The sequence below is a fragment of the Indicator indicator genome, chromosome 2, assembly GCF_027791375.1.
Source record: "Indicator indicator isolate 239-I01 chromosome 2, UM_Iind_1.1, whole genome shotgun sequence".
Taxonomy (NCBI): domain Eukaryota; kingdom Metazoa; phylum Chordata; class Aves; order Piciformes; family Indicatoridae; genus Indicator; species Indicator indicator.
The window spans coordinates 53,228,454-53,251,116 of NC_072011.1; the positions used below are offsets into that span (position 1 = coordinate 53,228,454).

Below are 22,663 nucleotides of genomic sequence, written 5' to 3' on the forward strand. Positions count from 1 at the left end.
CTCTGGCCTTTAAATTCCTTGTGAGGATACCTGGTATTTGTGTAACTGCTTTCCGTGGTTGCCCATAGCTCTGAACTGAACATGTAATCATACTTGCTGCAGTAAGAGAGGTTTTCAGGAACAGGCTGTGCCAATCCAAAGGTAACTTTGTTTCCTTTCAGGCTTTCTTTCCTGCTGCCATTCTAAATTCTACTTTAAGGAGGCTGACCTCTGCCTATAATTGGTTCTCCATCTTCTTCCTATCTTGGAGATTTGAGCAGACTAGCTGAGAGGTGGTTTCCCTAGTACTTACTCCTCTGGCAATGTTTCAGTTGCATATAACAAGAAAGAGAGGAGAGGTAGTGGGTGCTAAATACATCAGTAATGAAATTCTTGCATAGGCAAGCTTAAAGGAAGCAGAATATCTAGTGTTATAGAATAGGAAGTAACATGAAAGCAATAGAGTATAACAGGAAAGCTTCCTCTGTGAAATGAGGTTTCTTGCCAGCTGTGCTTTACTAGTGACTGTTGTATAGTGTTGCTCTGTTTTGAAATTTCACATCCTGGCTCTGGTGTTCCTATCTTAGCTGCAGAGGAAAGGGCTCTCTTTGTTTTGTATGATTTACCTGACCCAGCCAATCTCTGATATCAGCAGCTTTGTGGATCCTCTTGCTCAGACCTCTCCTTGCAGTTATGTCTTCTGCAAGGACAAGAGTCGTGTTGTGTGTCTGTTGGTGGGTTGCCTCTGCCTTCATTAGTTTTGTAAACTTGCAAATGGGAAAGCTTCTATATACACCTTTGATCCACCGAATTGGAAAGCACCTTGATCTGTAGACTCTTAGATGCTGAGACTCTGATTATTTTCTTGCCTTTCTGTTCTTGTACTACTTATTTAAAGCAGTCTGGAAAGAAAAAAAATCTTTTGAAACCAAGTTCTGTGGCCTAGATTGTTAGATACCTTATTTAATTAGGTGTGGTATGGATTTGACTGTGGGATGAGTAGAGTACTTGAAGTGCTGTATCTGAAAAAGTGCTATGTGAAAGCATTGAGATCAAGGCTAGCAATTATTTGCAGGAATTAAGAAGGATCCTTCTCCAGGTCATTCAGTCATCAGTTATATGGAGAAAATCTAAGTGCTTTCCAAGAACATTTTATTTTTAGCTTTGGATCTGTGCTGGATTATAGGTGAACATAAGTGAAAGTGATGTAGTTCTTTAAACCAAGACAGGAGGGAAAGTGCCTTTTCCCTTCCTCCTCCCCTTCTTCTCCCAGAAAATATGCAGAAGCTATATTCACGTTATAGCTTTCTCTGTAAGGCTATGTGATAGGCTTAGAATATATTTTAGGGGCTTACAGACTATTCTTAGGTCAGGAAGGGGTACTGGTTTAGAGTGCCAGCTCTAAAATGTTTTTAGAAGGTGTGGGGAAGTTTCTTTGGTTGGTTTATTTTGCTTTTATCCAACAGATTCATTGTAGGTATTTTGCAAATGATTTTGCAAGTGTCCAAAGCAATTGGAAAGATGCTGCTGGTCAGAGGGAAACGAGAACTGAAGCTGAAATTTCCACAAATTTTTATTCAGTGTCCATTAAGTTGGCTGATTGAAATATATGGAGTACAGGAAAAATTGTTATGGTTGCACATGTTCAAGTGCTCTGGATAAAGAAAAAAAACTTTTGACTTTTTCTTCCTTAGGGCTGAAGCAGAATTTGCTCAAGATAGGGGATCAGACCTAGGATAAGCTAGATTTTAACTTTTCTTGAGAGCTCTGTCCCACCTGAAGGAACAAGTAGTCCTTTTAATCTTAAAGGGCGAAGAGAGGGCATTCTTAATCACTACTCTTAAGCTGTAGACCAGTAAGTAAAATATCACAGGGCTGCCTTCCAGTTTACTTGGTGCGGATGTGTATTGGAAGTGGGAAATCTTAATGGCCCAAGAATTTTTTCTCCTCATTATATATCTGCTAGAGGGTGAGATATCCACAGATGCTGGCAGAGGGCCTAAGAACTGAGGGTAAAGGAAGGCTTGGAGAGGCAGCATGTCGTCCATTTGCTCAGCAGCCCCTTAAGGAGTTTTCAGAGTGGGAAGAAGGAATCAACAGAAAGGGTGAAGTACACTTATTTTGCATACCAGAAAAAAAGACAACTAATTTTAAAGATGTGGTTTGGCTATGCAACATTCTGAGCCCTGTGCCTTCACGTGGAGAAGGACCTTCTGGGGCAGTTGTGCTAACTTGTCTGCATGCTTCTGCTGAACTCTGTGACTTAAGATCCAGCTTGGTAGAGGAATGTGATCTACCAGCAATACCTTAGGAATGCCATCGTATGTGTGTGTGCGTGCACGACAGCTTCAGGCTAGTGACACTCAGGTGCTTTTCAACAATATGTACCAAAAAAGTCTGAAAACTGAGAAAGTAGCAACCTCACTTCTGGATTTGTTTATTTTTATTTTTGTTTCCTTCTGTTTACACTAGGTTCAGGATGTTGTTCCTATCACAAGCTATGATACTGCTGGGTCTTTTCTGCTTCTGGGCTGTAACAATGGCTCTATCTATTATATAGGTAAGAAATAAAAAGGAGGTGGTACTGAGCAGCTTTGTTCTTAAACTCTGGTTGGTCTAAGTTGCATCAGAACATCTCTGTGTATTCAGAGTAATAAACAAATGTCTCTTCTCCACAGACATGCAGAAGTTCCCATTGCGAATGAAAGACAATGATCTTTTGGTGACAGAACTGTACCATGATCCCTCCAATGATGCTATAACAGCACTCAGTGTCTACCTCACACCTAAAACAAGTCAGTATTCTATCGTGGTCTCTTCAGTAGAGCCTGTTATAGATGAGGGATTTTTCCTTTTGCCTGAATGGGTTTTTCTTTTGCTGCATAGCCAGGCTAAAGCAGACAAAGTAGCCCTTGACATCAACAGTGTTTCTCCCTCTTCATGGAATCACCTTCAAATGACTGATAGGCATAACTGTTGCCCTGTACCTCCATACACATGTGTATATAGGCACTGTGTGTGCATATACTTGTGCATCATGCATTATATATTATAAAGTAAGAACATATGTGCAAATATTAATATATGATGCATTAATGGACCTTTGTTGGTTTTAAGCCTTTTACACAGGTTATGCTCTTAGATTATGAATTGTAGTCACTGAAATAGTTTGTGGTTTGAGGAAGGAGGAGACAACCTTGCTTTACATCTTACCTTATAACCAATATACTAAAACCCATTTACTTATGTGGGTGAATGATGATTAGTTATTGTATATATACACACTTTTGTAATCACAGTGCAACTATCTCTTAAATGAAAAAAACCAAAACAACCCAAACAACAAATCTCCCAAAAATTTCCAAATAAAGCAAAATTAAAAAAAAAAAATCTCAAACCAGGAGAAAGAAGCTTATGGAACTCTGTCTATACCACAGTGATGTTTGTAACTGCTCTTTCCTGTTTGCCTGTATGTGGAACTTGTTGACCATAGCATCACTGTGAGGAGTACCAAAATAACAGATCATAATACTTTATCCATCTCTTCTTTCACTGCCAGGAGGGAGACTGTGTGACAGTGTTCAAGAGTGTAGTATGGAGCTGAACAAATGTTGCTTTTTTGTTGTTGTTATGACAAAATGTTTCTGTGGGAAAATATTGAGTAAACAGCACTTAGAATAAATACTTATCTTACTGCTGAAGTTTGGAAATACTTACTGCCTCATTCCCTGACCCCTTCTCCCAGCTTTCATTCCTGAAGAGAACAACTGTGTTCTTGCTTGCTTTAGGTGCAAGTGGAAACTGGATTGAGATTGCATATGGCACCAGCTCTGGAGCAGTAAGGGTGATTGTACAGCACCCTGAAACAGTTGGATCTGGGCCTCAGCTCTTTCAAACCTTCACAGTTCATCGAAGCCCTGTTACAAAGATCATGCTGTCAGAGAAACACCTTGTGTCAGGTAATCTGTGTGCACAAATTTGTATTGGTGATTCTCCCCTCCTTCTGAGCAGTGAAGTATTTGTATGCATTGCTTTATAACTTGCATTGTTCCCAGAAGTGATAGAAAAGAGTTGGACAGATCTTTATCTGGGGGAGAGGGGCTGGGCTAGATTGACTTGGATCATCTTTCTTAAAGTAAACATTCTTCAACGCTTTTAGCAGTTAAAAGGCCTAAGTTTCATCTGACTCTTCTGTGTCTTATTCCAAGGTTGCTGTTTGTGGAAATAGAAGAGCTTGTAAACAAATGTGTCCCTGTCAAGTCTTTCTGTTCTGGGCAAGTCTTTTAGAGCCTGTCGTCTTTTAACAGCCTTTCAGGAGCTTTCTGGGTTGCAGAAAAATGTGCAGAAAAAAATGCCTTCCCATGGCTTCAAAGGGCTGTCTGTGTTTCTTCTTTTCTTGGCAGTTTTCCAGTGTTTGCTGTAGTGTCCTGTTTGGCCTGATTTATGCTCAGGAAAGTGTCTTGCTTTCAGGGAAGATGCAGTCTCTCCTCCCTGTGTAAAAATCTCTTCCACCCAGAAACCAGCAACCAGGGGATAGCAGAGAACAGATTTACTTTCCCATTTATTTTTAAAAAGGAACAGGAAATATGGTATCACAGTATCACACAACATCACAGTACATTAGAGGTTGGAAGGGACCTCCAGAGATCATCAGGTCCAACCCCCCTGCCAAAACAGGATCACCTAGGGTAGTCTGCACAGGAATGCATCCAGGTGGGTTTAGAAAGTCTCCGGAGAAGGAGACTCCACAACCTCTCTGGGCAGCCTATTCCAGTGCTCTGTCACCCTCACTGTAAAGAAGTTTCTCCTCATGTTGAGGTGAAGTATTCTATGTTCAAGCTTGAAGCCGTTGGTTTTTTGTCTTATTAGTGCACACCACAGAAAAGAGCTTGTCCCCCTCCACCTGACACCCACCCCTAAGATATTTGTACACATCGATGAGATCCCCTCTCAGTCTTCTCCAGACTAAACAGCCCCAGGGCTCTCAGTCTCTCTTCATAGGGGAGATGCTCAAGTCCCCTAATCATCCTCATGGCTCTCCATTGGATTCTCTCCAGCAGGTCTCTGTCTCTCTTGAACTGGGGAGCCCAAAACTGGACACAATATTCGAGGTGTGGTCTCACCAGGGCAGAGTTAGAAGGGTAGTAGAACCTCCCTAGACCTGCTGGACGCACTTTTCTTGATGCACCCTAGAATATCATTTGCTCTCTTGCTAACCAATAATACTGGAAACGAACAGCCCACAGGTTCTTTGTTGCCCTGCAACTTGATGCTAAACCATCAGTGCCAGGAAAGGGCACGTTTGTGTATGGAAAACTGAATAACTGATGAACGAAACAGAAGAGCACTACCGTGTGGTGAGGGTTCTGCTGCCATGCTGCACTGAGGACATGTCTTGTTTTAGCACACAAGGATCTGCACACAGGATTGAGGCTACTGGTGCTGACTCAGATCTTAATGTTGTGGCCCATCACCTGCCTCAATTTGTTTCTTTAATTTCTGAGGGAAGAGACAAAACTAATAGAAAACAGGACACCATCAACAATTTGTAGATTGTTAGGTTATTGTCTAGAGATGCTGTGTGACCTGACATTGACTAAAATTCTACTTGATCACTCAGTTTGAAAAAACTACCATAGAGAAATCATTGGAGAAGTTTATCTCAACAGTTTTGTCCTCCCTTGCAAATGTTAATGTAACATCTTTTCCTTTCTAGTTTGTGCTGATAACAACCATGTACGGACATGGACTGTGACTCGGTTCCGGGGCATGATTTCAACTCAGCCAGGCTCAACTCCTCTTGCGTCATTCAAAATCTTATCACTGGAGGAAGCAGAGAGTCATGGCAGTTACTGTTCTGGAAATGACATTGGTAGGGTGCCTCTCAAATGTGTTGTGTGAGCCCATAAGTTCACTGGTCTCATAAAGGTTTAGCAGACCTTCAACCCTACAGCATGCAGGTCAGGTGATGGGTGTAAGCTCTTACGTACTGCTCTCCTCTTGAAAAGGTGGCAGGGATCTCTAAGATTCACCTGGAATTACTCAATGTTTAGGTCCTATAGAGTGAGTACACTTAACAGTCTTATTCTGAAGGTGAGAAAAAGGGAGGAAAAACTTCTGAACACAGATAATATTCCTCTTCCGTGAGCAAACTGATGGAATATTTCACTTTTAGTTTAACTAGAGAATGACAGAAAACACAGAAGAGTGTATTAAAAGTGTATGAGCATAGTAAGGTTTGGTTCTACTATAAATTGCAGTTGACTGTTCAGTTGGGGTTAAATGATGCACATGTGAAAAAATTCTTCAATGAATTTGAAATTGTAGCAAAATTTACAGGAGCCTTGAAACTGCAGAGGCAAATTACAGTAGTACATCACTGTAGGAAGATACTTGAAGGAATGCATGTCAGTATATATGGGTAGACAGTCTGGATTCCTTTGTGGTCTGAGTCTTGCAAATGAATCTTTGATGAATAGAATGCCCAGTGAACACAGGGTGGGGTCAGTACTCTGGCAAGAAATCTGATTAAGCCTCTAGACATCTAGGAGCTGCAAAATAAGAAAGTACTGACTGTTATTAGAGATGTAGGGTTTGGTCTGACATAGTAATTCTTCCAGGAACATGTAAGAAACTCAAGAATAGGTGTCCTTTAAAGCAAAAGAACATAAAAGATTTGTCTGTAGAGGCTTCTAATTACTGGATGGCATTTTTTAGCTATTAGTCATTTTTGATTCCCTGGTCACGATGCTTTAAAATTGTAGTGGTCATACTAATATGAGTTTGGGTCTTCAGGGCTGTGTGGGGAAAGATGGAGAGGGAACTGGAAAAACAAACCAGAAAAGTGATCTTACTTTTTTTTTCTAGGACCCTTTGGTGAACGTGATGATCAGCAAGTGTTTATCCAAAAAGTTGTTCCCATCACGAATAAGCTGTTTGTAAGGCTGTCTTCAACAGGGAAAAGGTACCTTCATGTTCAAGGTTTTAAGTTGGAAAGGAGCAGGACTGTTTCACGTGGCAGGGTCTCTCATCCCTTAAGGATGTAAGCAGTTGCACGTAGCTGGCTTCTAATGTGCTCGACAGCTCTGGTTCAGCTCTGTAGTTTGTGTGTTAGTAACAGGATTGTACTTAATGATCTACTGTAATGTAGAAGCCAAATGGTCATATCAGAAGCTGATTTCGTGATGAATCACCTGATGAACTTGAAAAGCAAACTCCTACAGAACCTATAACACTCAGACATGGTACCTTGCTGTCATTACATTTCAAAACTAATGCTGAAGTTGCTGATGGCAGGGATTATGCTGCTCACAAGTGTAAGCAGGGAAGCAGTTTCCCTCTTCCTCTGCAGTTGTCTTTGAAGATATTAGAACCTTTAAAAATGAGAGACTGTCTTTTAGGTCAACTATACAATAATTTCCTTAGGCTTGACTTCATAATGTTTTACTGTGTTACTGCCAATGTAGTAAAAAAGTTGTCAAATAACCATAGCTGCTTTTCTTCCTGTCAAGCTAGGAAGACAGCAAGAGATCAGAGAAGGTGGTGCATCTCACTTCTATGCTTCTTGTTTATTCTTGCATCTCTTGCCTAATGACTTTGAATCTGAGTGAAAGTGTTGATTCTTTAACACTAATAGCATCTGAATTGAGGAATTGAGACTGGAGGATTAGTAATGTGCCTTTTTCCTTACTTCAGGCTGGATTTGTACATTGTGAAAAGTTTTCTTAGATGACTTATTTTGGTACTTCTTGAGGAAAAAAATCACTACAAGAGGTCAATAAAACAAATTACCCAGAATATGTGAGTTTCTGGTGGGGAGTATGGCTTAGCAGCTTAGCTTTTCCTGTCATTTCCCACATAAGCTTCTAAAATGAATTGAACAAAGTGATGGAGATTTGCCATATCAAGTAATATCGCAGTGGTCATAAGACAAGGTTTTCTGTATAGATAACCTTGGATTATCATCCTTGGATTTTTTTTTTTTTTTGTGGTTAAATATTCTATTTCTACAGATCGGTTTCTAAGAGTGCCCAGCATACAAAAGAGCTAGTTTCTGGTATTTTCTTGAGACTTTCTGATCATTGCAAAGTGAAATTGAACATATGGGAATTCCCTAATAAAAATAAAGAGGTAGTAAGACCGCAGATGGATTGGGGTGGGTGTGCAGCTGAGTAGCATGATGGTCATGGGGAAAAAATTTTTCTGATGGCAAGTTTCGGTGCCTTCTCAGAAGATCGAAACAGTACTGACTTCACTGGCCAAACTCTGCCAGGTGAAATTGTTTTGGCAATTTAGAGTTTCTCTTTCTGTAGGATCTGTGAGATCCAGGCAGTTGACTGCACTACCATCTCATCGTTTACTGTGCGAGAATGTGAAGGATCCAGCAGAATGGGCTCCCGGCCACGCCGCTACCTCTTCACTGGCCATTCAAATGGCAGCATCCAGATGTGGGACCTGACCACAGCTATGGACATGGTTAATAAGAGTGAAGACAAAGGTAGGTTGTGTTATGCCAGGACGGTGTTATGGTTATTTTTCTGACCTCAGACATGTATGACTATGGTAAATGGACTTGGGCACTAAGAGCTGTCCCTTTCAGATGTTGGCGGCCCCACAGAGGAAGAGCTACTCAAGTTGCTTGACCAGTGTGACTTGAGTACATCTCGCTGTGCCACACCCAACATCAGTCCGGCAACCTCAGTTGTTCAGCCAAACCGGCTTCGGGAGTCTAATTCCAGGTAAATCACTAAGGGTGGCACCAGCTGCAGACACCAGAAGTTTTATCTTTCATGTAGGCAAAGACAGGTTTGATGACCTGAATGCTGTAGCTGAGCCACTGAATCTGTGGATGAAGTTTCTTGAACTACACACATGTACTCCTTTATTTCTATTGGTTTATATGCATGCAGATTAAAGTATCCTATGAGAATCTGAAGTAAGTGATCTGGAAGCCCTTGTATGTGTGGGGTGGGGTGGTTTGTGATGACTGCTAAAATATTGCTATTTTAATGGGAGCTGCTGTGATGGGTGGGAGTGAGGTATGCGGAAGAGCTGGCTGCTATTCCCAGCCTAACATCTGCTCTTTCTGTCCTTGGTTGTTTTTGTTTTTTGAAGTCTCCAATTGCAGCACCACGAAACCATCCATGAAGCAGCCACGTACGGTTCTGTGAGGCCATACAGAGAAAGCCCCCTTTTGGCAAGAGCGAGGCGGACAGAGAGCTTCCACAGCTACCGGGACTTCCAGGCTTTTAACTTACCCAGCAAAAGCCCGACAGAAAAGGCAGCTGCTGCAAATGGGAATTCAAGCCAGACAGAGGCCAGGAAGGTGACAGCTGAGAGCAGTGCAGCTGAGAGGAAGGCAGTCCTGACAACTGCAGTTGAAGTACGAGGCACAGGTGTGACAGATGCAGGTGGGTGTTGCAGTACAGAGGTTCACCGTCTGCCAGAAAGTTCTCTAGATCTCAAAAGAAGAGGGCCAGAAGAGGAGAGTGAAGCCAAAGCAGAAAGCAAAAAGAAAATGGGGTTTGAAGGAGCTGGCTTCCTGGGAAGGAAGAAAGTGCCTCTCCTGGCCTCTGCACCAGTCCTTGCTGAAGGTGTGCCTGAATTACCTGGTGCAGCTTCTCCCTCGCCTACAAAGACAGCTGCTTCACCACGTCACCGGAAGAATGACTCATCCTGTCAAGACTATGGCTTGTGAAAATGTGACCGGTGGAAAAGACGAGGGGCAGGTGCCCTCTGGCTGGTAGCAGGCATAACATTAGGTGTTGTGGGTTGTTTCTTGAATGGGACCTTGGTCTGATACCCAGAATGAAAATCGGACAGTTGTGAGAAAGTACCTGGCTGCTGCCAAGCCTTTGAAGAGTTGTCCACACCAGCATGTGGCTTTATGTCATGCTCCAAACTGTAGTACGGTACTCGGTCCAAAAATACTGTTGTGCATTCTTGCGTAAACGTGGTCAGGCATGTGATATGTTGTGGTTATTTTTGTTTTGGGAGAAGGGAGGGTGCTAAAGGAATACTTGGTCGCTCAAAGGGAGATACCTTTTAGACACAGCCACATACTGCTCTGCTGTCTGCTGCTGCTGTCTTGGCTGGATTTTGCCTGATTCACAGGGCTGCCCCTGTAGTGTTTTATGAATGGGATCCTTGCTCTGTATGCTGCTGTCTGAAATCTGAAATGTTCTGTGCAGGTTAAGGAGGAAGCTATTCAAAACAGCATATTATTTTGCCTCTTAGTCCAAATAAATTGCCAGAGGAGTGTTGCTTGTGCTTTCTGAAACTGTGGTATCAGATGATGGGTTTTGCTGATTGTGACTGAGAGCATGCATAAAAACATGCTTGGCAGAATACACAGAACTGGTAGTCTCTTGAGGGCTTCTTTTTCACTTTCTGTGGAAAAAGGACAGAGATGAATATGGGAGTAGCTTTACTGTCATGGTATCATAATTCTCAATTACAAGTGCCTTGATGTGATACTGCCTACCTGTGTTGCACTCGCTGCTTGTTGTTTGCTTTTAGTTTACTGTGGGTGGTGAGACAAATTTTATTGCCTGTATGTTAGTAATACATAAACAAAAAAGAAGGCTCTGACAGCAAGTGTGTAATAGGGAGTGGGCTGGGAGGTTTTCTACCTCTGAGAAAGCATGCTTGGAGTTAAGCATTAACTAATAGCTTTTTTATTGTTATTTTTTTTTTGTTGTTGCTGGGTTTTTTTAAAATATTTGAGCTGAGAGAGTGGGAAAGAGGGAGGGAGAGACACAAATGTTAAAACACTCCATAAGAATTCCTTCATTTGCTGTTTTATTCACTTGTGCATGAACACAATTTTGTGGTGGACCTTTGTCAGGCTGGGAAAAGATGTGGCTGTCTTGCCACAAAGGCCCCTTTTAGACACATGCTGAATTTTTGGACAGGTAAAAGACTTCTCCTTAGCAAATACACTGTCCCCCCTCCCACCCCCACAATCCTCCTCAGCTGTGAAAGTTGGATGATAGACAAGGATGAGCCTCTACCTTCACAGTCTTCTACTACTGCCTGACTTAGGGATTGTCAGACTGTTCTTTTTTCTTTCTGAGCTGTCAGTACTAACACATTTTTTTTTACAATGCAGTTAGTTAAAGAGAGGGTGGAAGCAAAGGCCAACTTACCCCCTCCCCTGTCAAAACAGTGGGCATGGGGTGAGGAAACAGCAGCCCTATCCCCTCCCGCCGTGTCCATGCAGGCTGCTTTTGGCAAGTTACCCACTTTCCATTTTCTAGAGAAGGTGGTTGTGCTCTTCAGAGATGGGTGTCAGTGAACGTGGTGTGCTCCTTGGTGACGGTGCTGAAGCCTTTGATGACATTGACAAAATCTTCTTCATCTACATACTGTAAGAGGGTAAGGGGGGGGGGGGGAAAAACATGTAAGAAGCTGTATCACACTAAAGGAGATCCCGTTGCTTCATTTCTTTGTCCTCAGCCCCTAAAATTCGTTCTGAAATAGATAAGTGCATTTCTACCTCTTGTGTGTTTTCCTGTTCTTCCCAGCCTGAGCTAAGACCCTGACACACATTCAAGTATCTGAATGCAAACCAGGAAGGTTCTTGTAGTAAGTAGGTAATGTTCATCTGCAGGGTGGAGGGAGAGGTGAGCAAAACTTGCTGACCGTGCTAAGCTACTTAGTGTAATAATGGGAGAACTGAGTGAAAAGTATGGCAGGAGGAGCTGAGCAGCATGGTAGCAGAGGCAGGTTAGGTTTAGGGAAGTGTGAAGCAGTGTACCACTGTACATTGGGCAGAAGAGCCCAGCTTTGTACATACTGCAGCTGAGCTCATGCTGTCAGGGTTGCTTGCCATCAAAAGTGAAAGATTTTGTTCTGCTCCTACCACTTCTGAAATTCATTGGACTGTTCTGTAAACCAGTTCTAACATACTGACATCCAGCATGGGTTATGGGGAGTTTGCAAGCTAAACCAAATCATAGTGTTAGCACAGGGTAAGCAGATGGAGCAAGAGCTTCCTTAGCATTGGGAAGCTGTTCTGGCTTCTGAGATCATAGAGAGATATGCTCTGGGTAGGCTGTTAGTCCCCAAGAAATTGTATCATCAGGATGTGATGGCCCTGAAAAATGACTCAAGGCTGAGTCACAGGAACTCCATGCGCTGCAGATCAGTGCAGACTGGAAGCTTAACCTGTACCTATAGGGAGGCTGCACAGAACTAAATATCACTGTGTTCTTACTGAAGCCTTACCAGCATCCTCGGTTCTGCTGTTACTGCTGCTAGCAGTGGTAGCAGCACCCTTCCTACTGTGGCATGCCTATAGGTTTCAGCCCTTCTGGATGTTTGGTATACTGAAGGTGAAAGCCCAGGGAAGCTGCCTGGATTTATGTTCTAGACCATCCTTCTTGTTCCTTTGGAAGTAAACTTGACAAATTTCACTTTGTATTTTGGACAAGATCCACTCAATAACTGCATAGTCCATCTAACTTTGTTCCTACCTTACATTCTCTTCAACCCCATCTGTCCCATTTTTAGGAATCTTATTCAGCATTTTTTTGGGAGCAAACATTCACATTGTGCTGGCTCCTGAACCCCTTCCCACACATTTGCTTAGGGAAGGATCGAAGCCGGAGGGGTGGAGGTTAAAAAGCCTGTTTCCTGGTGACAAAGAGGAATGGATGCTGCACTGTCCTTGACTTGAGAATAACAATTTATATGTGTGTTCAGGGCCATGTTGGTGACACTGGCCAAACCTGTCCCCTTGTGTGTTGAAAGACAGATACTCTGCCTGCCCCCTCAACCTCCTTCCAGTCCCATGTGGGCAGAGTTTGAAGTCTTTGTCACAAATGCCAGAAGATCTGAGTATTCACATGTCCGCTGCATGGTGACTGAGCAGAGGACAGAGAGCAGGTCTCATCAGCAACTGAGTCCAAGATTACGGATCAGCACTCACTAGAGCACAAGCTCCTGTTTCTGACCCTGAATGTATGAAGCACAGCAAACAACCCCTCCTCACACATGGTTATTTCCTGAAATGCTTGGAGAGAAAAGCCTGTGTTGAAAAGTTGACGAGATAGAAGGTAGTTCTTCAAGGTGCTGGTAGACTATAGAGTTGTTATTCAGTGGGAAACCAGAGAAAGATGCACATGGACATTTTACAGCTTGCAAATAAAGAAGAGAGCAGCAGGCAGGAAAGATTTTGAGGATCTAATCTGACCATGATCTTTTAGGGCTTTTGGCTGTATCTCCAGCAGCTTTTGATATTTTGACTTTTCCATGACTAACCAAACATAAATCAACAGCCACAAATGCACAACAGCATCACAGAGGAACGGGAGGTCTTACCAAGCCCCGACCAGTGGTGCGATGATTGCGAATGATGGCGTCCCAGGGCGATTCGTCGGCAAGAGACTTTTTGTCGTAGAGGTCGAGAAGCTGGCTGACGCTGCGGTGCAGAGAGGCTTGGGAATAGGTGCGACGTAGATGGCTCTGACTTGGTCTTCTTGGCCCAGATGCAATATGGGCACTGCGGTTGCTTGTGGGAGAACCAGCTCCTGGAATTTTTGTATCTGATAGCCCCTATGAGGAAGACACAAACTAATGATCTTAAAGGTCTCTTCTAACCATTGTGATTGTGTTGTGTGTAGTAAAAATAAAGGACATGGTCTTAAGCACTTTATCTGAACAAAGTAAAAGCAGAAATGGAAGAGAACAGAGAAACCCATGCATCAAAAATCATGAACAGTTACAAACAGGAGAAATGCTTCAAAAATCATGGGCTGTTAAAATAAATATTAAACAAAACCCCCACAAACACACAAACGGATCTTTCCCCATTGCAGGACGGTCATACAAATTAAAGCAAAACTTCCAAATTCTGTTTTATTTTTATTTTTCCTTTCCCTCTCCCCTTCCCCCCCCTTTTTTTTAAGGTATCCAATAGGCAGAGGTCCAAAGATTTTTGATTAACAGAATGATAGTCCAGATTTGCACAGCAATGAGATGTTAGCAGACCTCCTTTTTCAGATAGTATGACCAGGGAAAGACATTCATCCACAAGAAGAAACATGCAATGTAAGCTGCCTTTGTGCATGCTCTTTGGGTCATCTGGCACATCACACATCTTGCAGCTCTGCAAGCTAACAACTGTACCTCAAAGTACATTGTGTAACTTTTGAGAGTGACACTGCTTGATGAATCAGACGTGTCAGCAATGGTCTCAAACTGAGGTTAAAGAGAGGGAGGAAAAAGTGTTAGGGTAGGGCAGGGTGCACTGCAGGTACAGTCTGTTCCTCAGGGAAGGTGTGAATTATCTGCAGCTCTGAAGGGAGCAATGTAACAGGACATGGAGGTGGAGGGAAACTAGCAAAGGTGAGATAGTATTTAACTTTTAACTGGTCAGTAAGTACTGTGTGGGCAGTCAGCATTGCTTGCCACATGACCTCACTATTCATTGTAAAACACAAGTGAATTTGCTCCCTCATAGTAGCTCGCTCTTAATATCTCATAGTAAGTCCTTCAACTAATGCATTGTAGAATCTTTCCTTCTGATCAGTCAGTCCATGCGCTTCTGGAAAAAAAAAAAACAAAAACAAAAGGAAAGAAAAAGAAAATATAGGATTGGGTGGGACCAGGAACATGGAAAGGAACTGTGCAGGCATGCCAACAGCAATGACATTTTTAAAGTCAAGAGGAACATGACAGACTGTTGAGGAAAAGGAATCCAAATGATGAGACAAAAAAAAAAAAAAAAAAAAAAAAGAAGTTTCTTATGCTCTTAGTCTTTGCCAGAAGAAGGGGCACACTGGAAATCCCATTGTTTCCAAGAGCTCCATCACTGAGGCACAGATGCAGCTTCTTGGCACTGAGACAAGAAGGAACAGAATGCGTGAAGGATGCAGAAGTCACTATGCTGCTTGATGGCGCTCACAGGAAAAAGAAGCTGAGAAGTGACAAGAAGCATTATAACACCATTATAATAATGATACAAAGCCTTTCTATTTATCACTCCCCAGCAGTCCTCCTCCCAATGCTCAGGTGGTCCCACTGTGAATCTATGTGCACAGATGCACACACACGTTTTATAAAGGTCTCTAGATTCTCCCTGTTTGCACTCTCCTCCACACCTTCCTCGTATGCTGCTCATCCTAGAGCAGACCAGCTGGGTGGTGAGTAGATACTAAAATGAAAAAAAAAACCACTTCTCTTAAGTCCTGCTTTTTTTTACAGGCATATTTATGACAGAGACTGTCAGGTTGGTCCTGGTTAGCCATCCACAATAGATAGTTTGGAACATATGAAAGGCTCCTCTGAAAAAAGCATGCTTTAGCACCCACAGCATGCCTTTTCAGATCTACTGTAGATGTCAGCTAACATCAGGTGACATCAACAGCTTTGCATTTTCTGTAGCTACAGATCCAAAGTTTGTCTTGGGCATCAGAAGCATTTCCAGGCCTGCAGGTCAGGTTCAATAGAGATCTTTTTGGACTAAACCCACTGAAGGCTCACTGCCTTCATAGGTACACCAGGCAGCCCTTTTCCCATGCTGAACAGTGGTCATTTGGTAACCAAGAGCGTAACAAACAGTTTTAGCAGGGAAAAAAAACCCTCTGTGTGGGCAGATAAAAGTATAATGCAATGGATACAGAACATTACAATTTACCAAACGTACCGGATGGATTTCACCTGATGAGTACACACTCATTGGTGATGTTCTTTTCTGGAGTGGAACTAAAGGAGGTCTGTCTCGTGCATAGGGTTGCTTGTGGACTTTTCTTTGAAGAATTAAGGAGAGAAGAATAGCCAAGAGGATCAAGCCTAGAAGTACCATCAGCACTGCAAACCACAACTCGTTGTAGAATTTTGCACGTTTGGATTCTCCTTTGTCCTTCTCCCCGGGTGTTGTCAAGATCAGCCCTGTAAAAATCAAGAGGGATTAGGGGAGAAAGGGGCTGTTATTTCAGAAAGCATTTAACAGTATGCTATCCCTTTCCTCACTAATAAATTAGGAAGAAATTTAAGTAATTTTGTCATCATGTGCTTATTTGCACTTATGTTCAAGGTGCCATAATGGTTCAATATGCTAGCACGCTATAATAAAAACCTTACTACCCTCAAGAGACCCTGCTTAAAGTTCTGGCATTGCTGCTTAGGCTGGAAATCACCACTGCATCAGCAGCTCTTGGGAAAGGAAGCAGTGGAGGTGGAATGTGAGGGGGGGGGAAAAAAAAAAGAAAAGCTTCTCCAAGTAACCTTGAAGAGTGGAAATGACTATGGTGATCTCAGAGTGGTACAGACAGAGGACATTCTCTCCAGCAATGTGTAATGGTTGGCCTGTGCAGTTAGAGAGGGAGGAAGGCTTCACTGAAGTGACTTCACTGAAATGAGTGATAAATTAATGTAAAAGCAACCAACATGAAACATTTTATCCTTTCTTCCTCTACCTGCAGGAAAAAAAATCCACTTGGTTGGCTTTGCTTCATACACAACACAAGTGTAAGAAATAGTGACAGGATTCCCTGTTGGTTGCAATCCTATGTGTGTATCCATACTCTTGGCTAAGGGCATTTCCATCACCTTTGCTTCCAAGTCTCCTGTGCAAGTAGCCTGTGGTGCTGGGTATAAGCAGCAATTGACAGAAAAAGGAGTAGAGTGTGGAAAGTGAGGATATAGAGTAAATGGGACCATTTTATAACAGCAGCCTTGCCTGAGATACTGCAGGAGAGATAGGGTTATAAGGAAAATGTAGCATGATGAGTAAGTGTAAAGACAAGACCCATCTGTTTTAAGAAGCTAAACAAGATGCAACTCAAAAAATAAATATGTCAATTAAAAACAGTGTGTCAGTTAGAAATAGTCCAAGCTTAGCTTCCACAAAAACTGAGTTAAAAACCCTCAAACTTTTTACTGGTAGGCATCTATGGATACTACTAGGATACTGCGGATACTAGGATACATACTACTCAGTGGACAACAAATGAGGTCACTACACCAAAATCCCTCACTTCCACAAAACAGGCAAAGGCCTTGTGAATAGAAGGGAAACAATAGATATTATGAACTGGGTCTTGGCAACATCTCATATGACATAAACTGGTGAGGGAAACACATGAGGTGGATGCAGAGACTGGTTAGTTGGTTGTATGAAAGCAGCAGGAGAATGCCCCTTTCTGTGGTGAGTGAGATGTGGAAGGAGGAAGAACTTGGAAGGACAGGATTTGAACTCAAGAAATTCTTAATTTGGAAGTCAAATCTGGAAGACAGCAGATTCTATTCAGCAGGAAAAAGCACTACATTTTGAAGCAATGTATGCAAAAATAAAACCCCCAAAATATTACATGTCTGGAGAGAGGATCTGAAGGTGATCATGATTTTTTGCCATGATCCATGGCAAAAAAAAAAAAAAAAAAAAAAAAGGAAAAGAAAAAAAAGTGGTGCTAGGTAATTTCTTCACATATTTACCAACTCCATCTCCAGCGCTGTACTTGATGACTGGTGTCATGGCACTTCCTTCATCAGTGATGCAGGTTACTTGAAACAAAAAGGCTGCACAAAAAAAAGGAAAAATCAAAACTCTGTAGGTACTATTTCACTGTGATCCACCAGCTGAGACAGCCAAGTGAGAAAAGCTGAGGCAGGCATAGCACATAACCCACCTAAGTTCCAGCACAGAGCCTCATAATCCCTTATGGGTGGGTACTGAGCTTCTGAACTAAGAACCAGGGCAGACCATAGCTATTCACCACTATTATGTTACTAGAAATGATGTTCCTGTCAACTTTCAATTTACTCATCATTTTGCCCTAAGTCCCTCATACTCCATTCGTGGCTGATACAACCATGTTAAAAATATTTGAGTGAAACAGAAAAGAGTATTAGTATTACTGCAGTAATGAGGAAGGTAAAAAATAAATTGCACAATCTTTGACATACAAAAAGCCCAATGCCTTGAAAACAGAAAATGTTTTTTCTTGTTCTTTTATTTTTTTCTCACTTGTTAACAGTTTCCCTGTATGTTAAAAATTGCAAATCTCTTAAGAGAAATTGCATTACAAAACAGCTGATTCCAAGAGCTATTGACTTAATTTGCTTCAAATGAAAATTTAAACTCCAGTCTTTTCTGAAGCTGAATATTTCCATGCATTTCCCAGAGCACAGCCCTTAAAGGTGGAACTGCAACACAGCTCCAGGATCTGGGAAAGCTTGACTCTCAAGAGTCATTCTTCTCCAGCCAGATACAGTGTTTAAGAGGAAGCTTAGCGCCAAGGATTTTTGTTTCAAGCGTCTCCTTAGACATGTCTGTACTACACTCCTGTGCTCTTAGCTTGGGATGGCTATGGAGAGTTTTTTCTTAAATCTAGCATATGATAATTAATTTAGCTCAGCAGTCTTTCTCAGAGAGGAAAGGAGAGGAAATTGAAACTGACTTTTGTCAGATGTCCTTGGTAGATACAGCTCGGTGTCAAAGCCGCTGTAGATGCGCTGCCCGCTCTCCATTAGCACGTACTCCTTCAGCCGGCCGTTCAGTACAAAAGTGCGGCTCCAGTCTATGTGGATGGTAGATAAATTGCTGACAACAGAGAATGGAGCTGCATACCGAGGTGCTGCAAAAGAAGGAAAGAGGCTCATCTCTAGCTATCAGGTATGACTGAGTTACACAGCTCAGAGAAAGAGATTCTGCATGATACAAGCGCTCTCTCACATGTGCTCCCTCTCCCTCTGATAGATGTGTGCCAGTAAGGAAGACAGGAGCAGAAAAGAGACAGCTGTTGTAGTATGCCAGCCTCTACAGTGAGAAAGCAGAAGTAGCTTGTATCTTTAAAAGAAAGACCAAGAACTCTCTGCCTTTGCCTTTGTGCATGTGGTACAGACACTGTAAAAATTAAATTCCAGCTTAAGGTGGGGGACAGGGAAACACAGGAAGCTGTGCAGCATACCAGGCTGTGGAAACTGAACTGTTCAGGTGAGGACTCTTTTTCAAGCCCCATGGGATTGTGCAAGATCATTTTTTAACACATGCACATACAATGAAAAAAATGAGGTTTCATAAAAGCAAAAGCAGATGGCAGGCAGAGAGAAAAGAAACCCAGAACTCACTTCAGGGAGGAAGAGTTCAGTGATTGGGCTCAAAAGCTTGCTGAAAAAAGACTTCATTTAAGTTTGAAGTGGTCCTTTCTTGTGGCTTTGCCATGAAGCCATGTGCCCAGTATATACTGATTTGTTCATAAGAAAGCTGCATGTCCAGCTCCACTTTGCTGCTAATGGCTCACTGCCACTAAAGCAAATCTTCCAGGCCAGACAAAGGAGACATTCAGAGTGACTAAGGAGACTTGGTGTGAAGACATCAGCAAGACAAGAAAAGCAAGACTGAAAGAAGAGAGTTGTGGACCTTGTGGGCAGGGGGTTAAAAATGGCTTCCAAACCCTTTTGTTCTGTATGTCTCACCAGTTCCTCACAAATTTTCTCCATGTAAAAGTTTACTATCGTGTTCCAGCTTTTTAGTTTGCAATTTAATAAAACACAGCTTTAGAGACAAGGACCTTTTAATTTTTTTTTTTTGTTCAGTGGTGACATTAAAGAAAATCTGAGGCTATTCCACCTCTAAGGATGTAGCAGATACATTTCTAGTAATCACTAGGCAGAATACCAAGTGATGCAAAAGGAATTTTTAGAAAGGTGATTCTAAAATCCTGACAGGAGACTATATGATAAAAAGTGAACATCCTCTTTGGCCTGACCTAGCACGCTGAGATGAAATGCCCATCTCATCTGTTAAAATGACTCTGGCTACAGTACTATAGATCTTTTTAATAAAAGCTGATCTTAGACTACTACAAATTCAGTTTTGATGGCGGCAAAATCTATCCTGACTGTAGGCACAGGTCCTGCATGTTTAATTTCCATGCAGACCACCACATGGCCTTAAATTATTGCTTGTGGTGGTTAGATAAATAGTAACAAATTCTTACTTCAGTGTCAACAAGGATCCAATCATTCAGATGACATCTGAGGAAAACTCTCATGAGCCCTGGCAGAAGTGTAGCATGAATTAGTACAGGAAGCTTGCTCTTGAAAACATTCATCAGGTCTCTTTCAAGATCTCCACTTTTCCCAGGGATTATTTATGGCAGTGTATTTATTACTACACATCATCCTTCTGGTAAAACTTGAACATTTTATGTTATGCAGCTTTGCTGCCCATTTTCAGTAAAATAAAAGGATTCCAGGCTCCCAAGACAGGGGATATGATATGAGACGATGAGCAAAGAAATATTTTGGAAGGAACGAGCAGTCAAGCCCCAGAGCAGAATTTCAATGAATGGGCAGCAGAGGCACAGTAACTGAGAACACTGAAGAGACAGGTTTCTGGGGGTGTCCTCTTTCACAGAGGTGAAGCCATTTGACACTATGGATGCCTGTGCCTCAGAAGTGGGCACTGCTGATCCATTTCTCATACTCACGTTCCTTTTCTGTAGTGAACCCAATCCATTCTGAGGCACTGCTGCCAACAGAGTTGTAAGATACAACTCGCAGGTTGTAAGTTGTGTAAGGTTCCAGGTTGGACACATTGGCACTCTGCCCTTTTCCTGTATACTTCACCTCCGTTGGGCCAGGACTGCAAGCCTTCACTGCTGGCTGTAGGTTCAGGGGACAAGCCATATACACATGGAGCTCATAGCTGAGAAGAAAGTTCAGATTTTGATTAATCAAGAGCCTGAATCACATAAGAGCCAGTCATACATTTCATCCTAACAGCTGTATGTCTGGCTACCAGAGAAGAGAATGGACCTGATCCCATTTTCTTGCTTGAACATTTTGGGCCCAGCCATAAAACACCTATGAGCATGGTTTAAGTCATGCTCATAATGAAACTGGTGATGCCTGTGACCTTGCTGCATACTTCTGCAAATCAGGATTTGCCTAAGTAATACAGGATGCAGCTGCCTCTTCACTGCCAGCTGAGATCACAAATTATCAGCTGTGCAGCCACAACTGTCAGACAAGTACCTCCACTGACCACAGCTCATCCTCTCCACCTTCATCCTCCCCAACTTCCTGCTCAGGAGAAAAGCAATTGTGTGCATAAACACCTCTCAGATGGTATTCAGGCCACAGGAGATATCTCCACCAACATGTGGAAAAAGGAGCATGGCAGCCACAACCATTCACTGCTCTCAGCCCTGTGATTCCATCTCAAATTGCTCTGCCACCTATCTGAGATGTGCAGGTTTGACTGGGTGGCAGCTCCTACCTGGTGACAATGCCGTTGGGTGACTGAGGGGCACTCCAGTGGAAAGATGCATTTCTGGAGGTCACGGTGCGGATCTGCGGCGGGGGCTGCTCTGAGGGTGGAGCTGGCTGTGTGGTGATTTGGGCCATAGGTCCTTTGCTGCAACAGTTGAAACAGGTGCAGGCCTCCACACCAATAGAGTATGTGGTAAAAGGTTTTAGCCCGTGTATTGTCTGCTGGGTGGCAGTCCCTTCTGATAGCTATAAAAATTAAGAGGGAACTTGTCAGAGCTTCAAGTACCAGAAGTACTAAATAAGAGTTACAGAGGTGAATTAACTCCAGAAGAAGACAGGCACAAGGGTCTGCATGTCCTTTAAGTCTGACATTAATGCAGCTGTTGTGTACTGGGATCTCTGCATTCATTTTTCTCCCATTATGAAGCTAAAGGGCACTGTTCAAAGGAAAAGACCATGCCATCAGTGGCCTCACAACATTTTGAATTGAGTGCTGACCACTGTATGTCAACTTGCAAATGTCATTCTCAGAAAGAGAGAAAGAGGAAAAACCCTTAAGGAGATACTCAGGGATAAGTGGTACTGAAGCAAAAAGAAATTAATGTGGAAAATAGCTCCACGATAAGAGTGCTAGAAAACACTCATGCATATCTCATAAACTTCCTCACCATGGATATAGGAGACAGCATTGAGCAGTGATGCAAATAATGTCTGGTGAGTCATTTTCCTCAGACACAGAAGAATGTGCTCACTGGTAGGTACCTTTAAGTTGAAGGCCAGTATGATGCTGCTAGGCATTCAAATGGCTGGGGTGCTGGGCTAGCCTGTTAGGAAACTCTCCTATGCTCAGACCTGGCAGTTGTAGTAAAGGAAACAGTGCTCTCATTCTAAAACTGCTCACAGGAACTGCCACTTTACCTTGTTGCTGCTATAGCTTCATAAGCCAAAGAGATAAAAACATGTAGAAACCACCAATGAAGGGCAACATCTGCTCCCATTTGGTAGCATGTGATTTATCAGAGCGCAGCAAAAAGTAGGAAGGAAAGAGACAAGCAAGCAAAGGCAAGCACTTGGTGTTCTTGGTGCCAGAGGCAGAGATGAGCCAGCAGCATGGCAGGTGTGGGGGGACAGAAATGGAGGACCATGCATGCATTGATGAGATGAACTGGCTGACTCAGACATGGACACAGCCAATTGCACTGGAAGGAAGACATGTGTAATGTGCAATCGGTAGGCAGCTTAAGCTCATGGACAGGATTGATGGCCTGGGAATGTGTCCCTAGCACTTCCAAACTGAGCAACACTGGCTAACGGAAAAACACCGCATACAACTATTGACCTACTTGTAAAAATCAAACAGATAGTGTTACACACAAAAAGTATTCCAAGTGTTTCACACTGATTTGGTGGTAACTGTTCCAGATACCTTCCACAGTCCTAACCTTTTCCTGTTTTATGACTC

General features: G+C 42.6%; 2 protein-coding genes across 2 annotated transcripts in view; one reads left to right on the plus strand and one right to left on the minus strand.

Moving 5' to 3' along the window:
* The window catches only part of KCTD3 (potassium channel tetramerization domain containing 3), a 28,135-nt gene extending 18,413 nt beyond the window's left edge, over positions 1-9,722 (plus strand). Inside the window, exons 11-18 of the mRNA XM_054395198.1 lie at positions 2,452-2,539; positions 2,658-2,774; positions 3,768-3,938; positions 5,696-5,851; positions 6,847-6,943; positions 8,292-8,476; positions 8,579-8,717; positions 9,094-9,722. Of these exons, the coding sequence (XP_054251173.1) occupies positions 2,452-2,539; positions 2,658-2,774; positions 3,768-3,938; positions 5,696-5,851; positions 6,847-6,943; positions 8,292-8,476; positions 8,579-8,717; positions 9,094-9,676 (1,536 nt within the window). The 3' untranslated portion in view covers positions 9,677-9,722. The remainder of the gene's footprint in view (positions 1-2,451; positions 2,540-2,657; positions 2,775-3,767; positions 3,939-5,695; positions 5,852-6,846; positions 6,944-8,291; positions 8,477-8,578; positions 8,718-9,093) is intronic.
* Positions 9,723-11,254: 1,532 nt separating this feature from the next.
* Positions 11,255-22,663, minus strand: part of USH2A (usherin) — a 414,010-nt gene continuing 402,601 nt past the window's right edge. The window contains exons 65-72 of the mRNA XM_054394908.1: positions 21,209-21,447; positions 20,418-20,635; positions 18,384-18,560; positions 17,419-17,502; positions 15,629-15,873; positions 14,110-14,181; positions 13,303-13,536; positions 11,255-11,345 (exon numbers count right to left, since the gene is read on the minus strand). Of these exons, the coding sequence (XP_054250883.1) occupies positions 11,256-11,345; positions 13,303-13,536; positions 14,110-14,181; positions 15,629-15,873; positions 17,419-17,502; positions 18,384-18,560; positions 20,418-20,635; positions 21,209-21,447 (1,359 nt within the window). The 3' untranslated portion in view covers position 11,255. The remainder of the gene's footprint in view (positions 11,346-13,302; positions 13,537-14,109; positions 14,182-15,628; positions 15,874-17,418; positions 17,503-18,383; positions 18,561-20,417; positions 20,636-21,208; positions 21,448-22,663) is intronic.